This window comes from Penicillium longicatenatum, assembly GCF_028827895.1.
Source record: "Penicillium longicatenatum strain IBT 33135 chromosome Unknown contig_2_segment0_segment0, whole genome shotgun sequence".
Taxonomy (NCBI): domain Eukaryota; kingdom Fungi; phylum Ascomycota; class Eurotiomycetes; order Eurotiales; family Aspergillaceae; genus Penicillium; species Penicillium longicatenatum.
The window spans coordinates 6,825,710-6,832,220 of NW_026643120.1; the positions used below are offsets into that span (position 1 = coordinate 6,825,710).

General features: G+C 48.9%; 3 protein-coding genes across 3 annotated transcripts; all 3 read right to left on the reverse strand.

The window, feature by feature from the left end:
* Nucleotides 1-46: 46 nt before the first annotated feature.
* On the reverse strand, nt 47-1,108 carry N7484_005074 (uncharacterized protein; the record flags this gene model as incomplete). The annotated part of the gene is made up of 2 exons (XM_057115494.1): nt 47-412; nt 464-1,108. The coding sequence occupies 2 exons, from the start codon at nt 1,106-1,108 to the stop codon at nt 47-49; spliced, it is 1,011 nt and encodes a 336-aa protein (XP_056975634.1).
* Nucleotides 1,109-2,266: 1,158 nt separating this feature from the next.
* Nucleotides 2,267-3,126, reverse strand: N7484_005075 (CTD kinase subunit gamma; the record flags this gene model as incomplete). Its single annotated transcript, XM_057115495.1, has 2 exons — nt 2,267-2,854; nt 2,908-3,126. The coding sequence occupies 2 exons, from the start codon at nt 3,124-3,126 to the stop codon at nt 2,267-2,269; spliced, it is 807 nt and encodes a 268-aa protein (XP_056975635.1).
* A 342-nt stretch (nt 3,127-3,468) lies between these two features.
* N7484_005076 (chloride channel protein) lies at nt 3,469-6,379 on the reverse strand (the record flags this gene model as incomplete). The annotated part of the gene is made up of 7 exons (XM_057115496.1): nt 3,469-4,938; nt 4,992-5,083; nt 5,130-5,244; nt 5,297-5,449; nt 5,498-5,601; nt 5,665-6,194; nt 6,249-6,379. The coding sequence occupies 7 exons, from the start codon at nt 6,377-6,379 to the stop codon at nt 3,469-3,471; spliced, it is 2,595 nt and encodes an 864-aa protein (XP_056975636.1).
* Between the last annotated feature and the right edge of the window lie 132 nt (nt 6,380-6,511).

Here is a 6,511-nt window from a genome sequence, read left to right on the forward strand (position 1 = left end):
CAGCGTGAGGAGCAGTCTGGCTGGAGGCATAGTCAATACCGTCAAATCAGTCAACCTTGATGTTGAAGGTGTCTTTGACCCGGATAGCAAATGTCGAGAGGAAACGACGGACGGTAGTCTTTAAAGCACCACTCTGCCAGTTGTTGGAGTAGTCATCGAAGTTTGCTGGTACTCGGACCGAAGGAACAATTTGAGTGGTGGTTCCGTTCTTGTGAAGAAGAGGCCAAGCGTGAGAAGTGTGGTGAATGTAAAGAGTGTCTTGGGTAAAAAACAGGTTGTTGAATCCGATATAAAGGGATGCTGGAATAGTCAAGGGTTCGTCATCGCCGAACATGCCCTTTCCAGCATCAAGGGCTTTCAGACGCTCCTGAGCGTGCTCAAGTATACGGTTGTTGCGAGCCACGACACCAGTCTGGAATCGCTCTTTGAATTCGGCAGTATAGTTGGATTAAGTGTTGTTGACAAAACCATTCGCAGTGTTGTAGACACTTAGGGACTCGTTTAGTTTAGAAGGGTTGGTCTCCTCCTCAATAGCGGGATTCAAGCTAAGAAAGGCCATAGTTGAAAGACCGTAATTGGCGTCAAGGAGCATCAGACCGTCGGCTGGCACCAAGTCATCCATTTCATCGGAGCAGGGGTAGATCTTTTCAGTTCCATTGCATGCTGATGCGCCATTCTCAGCAATGTTCTGGTAGGCTGCCATCATAGCACCACCACCACTGTGTCCCAGAATGACCACCCTATCGATATCGATTTGGTTTTTGAACCAAGCTAAGCCAGTGCTGACCTCGGTCATCAGATCCTCAAAGTTGAGGTCTGACATGTAACCGTATTTGCTAGCTTCATTATTGGCACAGAAAGTCGTGTAGCCGTGCTTCGGCAGTGCGGTACAGGCAATGAAAGAAGTGTAGTCCTGCTCCGCATGCATCACGTAGACGCCAATGCGGGATCGAGCAGACGTGCTGTTGGGCCGATAAAGACCACCAAGCACACCGGTTTCATCAAAATCTTTCAGAATGGGCAAGGGCATCTGAGTAGCAGCGGCCTCTTGGGCAAAAGCCCCCAAAGAGACTAGAGCAGCGGTGGCAGCTCCTTTTGAAAATAACATCATGCGAAAAAGACAAAAATATGTGAAAGCCAGGATAGAAACCTTGGAGTGAGTAATTTGATGAGAGGAAGTCCCAAGATCACATTCGTCGAGAAATGGCTTGGGCTTTATACTCCTCCCACTTAGCAAATTTCCCACGCAACCGTCGAAAGCGTCCCCGTGTGCGCCCGGGTAAAAATGGTGGAGCAAGATCACCCCACAGAGACGTACATTGCATATATACCGAAGTGCAGATCGAAGTGGATCGACTAGATCATTTCATGCGCCAAAGAAGAAGCCTTGGGTTCGGATCAAGTCAATCCCGCCGAACTATGCTATCAGTCAAGAACCATTTGTTTTGCTACCAACCTTGTATTCAAACCAGACCCTAGGATCACCACTATCATCCAACATGTATGCCTTTCTATCCTTGGAGTTTGCCGTCTTGCTTGCAAAATTTCGGACAAGGTTCCCCACAGAAGCTGCATAACCCCGAAAATTAGGCCTGGAACGAGTAACTATGCCCGAGTGGAGGATACCCGTTGGTATCTGCAATTGAGCCTGGATATTGCTCCACCTTCTGCTTCGAATGTTCAAAGATCATCATTTTTTGCGGAGTCTAGTCCTAATTGAAACAAATCTCTCGGCATTGAATATCAACTACTTCTCAGATAGGGTTGGGTAGGCCTAAACAAGGCACGGAAGTACGTACACCTGATTTGGGTGATAACAGGACATTGTGGGCTAATCCCTTGCTTCAATCGTAGCTTGCCTAATCGATGAATATGCCCGGTCCCTGGCATTTTATTCCTGTAACCGCGGAATATGTGACTATGAACGGACACGGACGGAGGGCCCGCAAATAAGACCTCATGTTGTACCTGGGATTATCTGGTATTTGATTCTTCAAGGCCTCGCTACTATTTTAATTCTTAGAAGGTTTCTTAAATAATTTCTGATATTTCTCTTCAGGTATCAGAGGAGAGATAGGTCCGGTAATATGCACCCTTGGTATCTCAAATATGCCCCATGTAAAACACCTAAATCATCTAGCTCGGAAGCGCTTAAACGAAAGAACGACACACGCCATACCATGCCTGTTAACGCCGAAATTCCAGTGCAACAGATTAATAGCCCCAGATTAAAATCACACTGTACAGATGAAACGACCCAGCGTTTCTAAGCGTTGTCCTGTTCATTTTGTCTCATAAGATTCTCGCCGCATAGCCGTCGTTCAGCAGCTTCCTCACGAGCGTTGATGAAATCATCCTCACCAATATCGCTGACATCTTCATAGAATTTCTGGGACTCAGCAGCATCGTCTCCAGGAACGGCCCACATACTTTCTCGAAGGCGTTTGTTCCGCTCACGATCTTCTTCAATTCTCTGCTCGATCTGTCGCTTGTCGACACGGACGTGCGGCTTGGTATTACGAGGTGTCCCTGTCTTGGATGTGGCACTATCATCCTGCGCCTCATCTTGCTCCAGATCCAAGTGTGCAGGGTGGGAGTCGCGGTCTTTGAGGGCGGCGTCGATCTCGGTCACAGTCTCGGCGGAGAGGATCTGTTTGGCTTGAAGACTGCTAAGCACTCGTCGGACATGCTTGACGTTCGCTGCACCAGTGCCATCGGGGGGAACCACTGCATCAACGACACGAAGAATATCGCGTTGCATCATTCGTACGTAGGGAAGGTGGTCTTCTTTGGTTGCCATTTCACAAAAGTGTTCGATAAAAGACATGATGTTGGCTCGAGTATTCATGTTATTCTGTAAGTTTAATTTTAGCAAGATATTAATAAAACAAGACTGCTATCTCTTACTCTCTCAAGCTGCTCCAAAATGCAGGAGTGAAGGTCCTCGTCCAGGTCGCGGTATTTGAGCGCATAATGGGCCGCTTTTTGCGAGGATGTAACCGTGGCGCTCAAGCGTTGAAGCTGGGTTGTGAAGCGCATGCGCACTTCAAACGGGTCAACCATCATCTTGACATTAGGATCCTCCTTAAAAGGAGTAGGGTCCGGTTGATTGGATGGGGACGCCATTCTGCGGATTTGGGTTATCGATTATCGAAGATATTGGGCGGTGTGGATTGGCAAAAAGAGACAGGGAGATGACGAGAGCTTGGAAGTGAGAGAGATTGTCAACAACAGTCGAAGCTAACTTGCGTGTTTTATTTGAGACAAACACATACAAGAGTCATTGACTCACAAGCGCAAAGTCCATAGCTTGCCACGTATATACGCAACAGCAAATTCTCTTCTGAAATCAGAATATATTCATGTCTACATTAGATGGCCGATCTAGCTGGCACCGCAAATTGCTCCCCAGGTTTCGGAGACAATAAGTCATTAAATGTACAGGAAATCAAGGTCTAGAAGTCAACCCTAAAACGAGTCTCTTCTCAGGGAACTGCCAAGACTACTTCTTCCGTCGGCATGCAGCAACCCGACCTCTTCGGCTGTATGAGCGTCATGGAATCCATCATCACGGAGGGCCTCCTGTCGACGGAACTCCACGCCATTGAGGACCGCCCAGACATCCTTCTTGGTCAAAAGACCTTGCAGGATTCCCTTGTTGGAGAACAAAACATAACGCAGGCCAAGACGCTGGAACATCCGTAACACGATCAAGAAGCTGATGTTGCTATTGAGCGTGATTGGAGTTTGATCCATCCAAGGTCGGAGATCCAGTGTATCCACGGGGTCTGCAAAGGGTTGATGTAGAAAGAAAACCTGAGTCTCATCGGCAAGATTGCGGTTGGTAGGCGAAGTGGAGTACTTCAGTGCAAAGGACAACTCATTGCGAGTGATGTAGCCTAGAAGAACGGGTTTCGAGGTTTCATTGATGACGGGAAAACCACGGTAGCTGGTGTTGGCGAGAAGACTGCGAAGAGAGCTAATTGTATGGCCGGTGGCAGTGATCACGGAAACATCATCAACAGTCGTCATTACCCGATGCGCAGAAACATCTGGCGGGTTTGTGTCGTCTCGATGATCCAGAAAGGGGTATTCGTTCAGCTGAATCCATGATTCGTAAATTCCACGCTTGCCGAAAATGTCACCGCACCACTTCGATAGCATAACAGCAATCATGATAGGGATTACATAGGTAAGGGCGCCAGTCAACTCGAACATGATGACAACAATTGAAAGAGTCATCCGAGTTGCACCGCCGAGAGCAGACGCCGCACCGATGATAGCGTATAGACCGGGAGTCACACAGGGGATGTCAGGTTCACACTTGGCAAAGAGGAAAGCTTTGGGGTAAGCTTCTTGCCACATTCGAACAAGCATTCCCAAAGCACGCCCGTACAGAGCACCGATAGCGACGGAAGGGAGAATGATGCCAGCCGGGATGTCAAGCCCAAATGTCAAAGAAGCGAGCAAAAAGGCCAGTGCAGCCCCAACCAACAACATAGCAACGACGGCTAGGGATGCAGGTCCTGACACGCAGAGGCCAAACCGATCGGTCGTCTCGCTACTGCATTCTGCAAACAATGCTTGGACAAGCTCTGAGTTCTGGGCTCTCATGAAATGATTCGGAAAGTTGATTAAAGCTGTTAGAAGTGCCACTGCTGCCACTTCCAAGAGCGGCCGTGACCAGCCCCGAGAACGCCGCCATTGGGCGATTTTGGTGTTCACACGGATAAAGAATGCCCCAAACAGACCACCTATAATCCCAAGAATGATGAACGGGATGATTTCAAACCGGTGCCACCCCCGTGTGTAGGTGACTTGGTACAAAACAATCTTCCCAGTGCGGAATGGGTTGATAGCCTGCAATGTGACGGCCGCGACCATGGCACAAACAAAGCTCTGCCACATGGTCTTGTCTGGGAAATAGTAGGAAAGTTGCTGCGAAAGTTAGGATCATGAAAGGCCACTTTACATTCAAGGGTCTTGCCTACCTCCAAGCTGAAAAGTACACCTCCGATGGGCGCACCGAAGGCGACAGATATGCCAGCTGCAGCGGCTGCAGAGAGGACTTCACGTTTTCGTGCTGCAAAAATTAGCATTGAACGGGACAAATGATGCACGGCACCCACCTTCGTTGCCATTCAGGCTGTCAAAGGGCTTCATCATGATGTTGGCACAGCAGCATGCCACATGCACCAGTGGGCCTTCCTTGCCTAGCCACAGACCCGACGCAACGGCAAGACACTAATGATATTGTTAGTAAAAATAGAGAGTAAAATCTTCGAGGAACCCATACTAGGCCAAGAGACTTGATAGTCAGCGTCCAAGGACCCATGAAATGCCGAATCACGGTTCCTCCAAGAACAGTCTTAATCTCAGGAATTCCACTGTGGCGGGCATAGATGGCAAATCTTCGTACTAGAACGCACGCGGTCGATGCGAATACCACCTAGCTATCGTTAGTGGGCAAACATCAGGTGATGGGCAGGGAACTTACAGAAAACAAAATGAAAAAAATATACTCAATAGTATACTTTCCACCAACAGAAGAGGAGCCGAGAGCAGATCCCCACGGTGTCCAATCCATGCATTTTGTTTGATCTATGTCCCACGCATTCCATTAGCACTAGATGCAAGTATCCACCGTGATTTAGGAGATGGTACCGTCTAGACCCCAGCAGCAAAAGCTTCGATTCAAATAAAATTTGCCGCCACCACTGCCGTTTTTACAATAACCGGTTTTGAGATCTCCAAGCCAGTTGGTCGCGATATCGATGGACGCGGCAATAATTCCGACGGCGATGCCCGTTGCAACCAGAACGAACCAGATGTTACCGGCCTCTAGAAATCGGCGGACATGACCCAAGACGCCCTGACCACTGGAGTATAACAAGCGCTTTCTTTGTCGCTCTTTTGTATACTCGTAGATCCAATCGATCGCGGTAAAGTCGTCATACCCGACTCGTCGACCTGGACCTTCTACATACCAGTCCAGAGGGGCCCCGTCTTTAGAGGAGTTTGGGTCCGCGTTCAAGCCCCCTGGTCCATAAGCATCTATTGGCGATGCATCTCCGTTTTGTCCACCTGGCGATCCCGAATGGCCTAGCCCTGTATTCGACCCGCCGGCGGTATTCGAGAAGAGGCTTGATAAGCTAAATCGGGATTGTCGTTTTTGTTTGGGTTTGAAGGATATCCTGTAGCAGCCAGGTATTAGCACGGCACCAATTCCAAAATGCCGTAACACTTACGGTTCGTGCAACCCCTCCGTGTCCCGACGGAAATCATGGGGTTGCGAGAGATCTGCTTCCTGTTCGGGGTGATCTGGGTATATCGCCCGGCAGTGATCATCACTGCCCGCGCCTTGACCCGTTAATGACATCTTGAACCATGAATGCTCCACAAAGCCAGCATCTCCAGACGCGTTTCTAGGAGAGTTGTCTTTATCACCAGCTGGATCGGAGCTGCGCAAGCTGAGCCGCTTAGTCACCTTAGTTAAGAATGGGCGGTAACT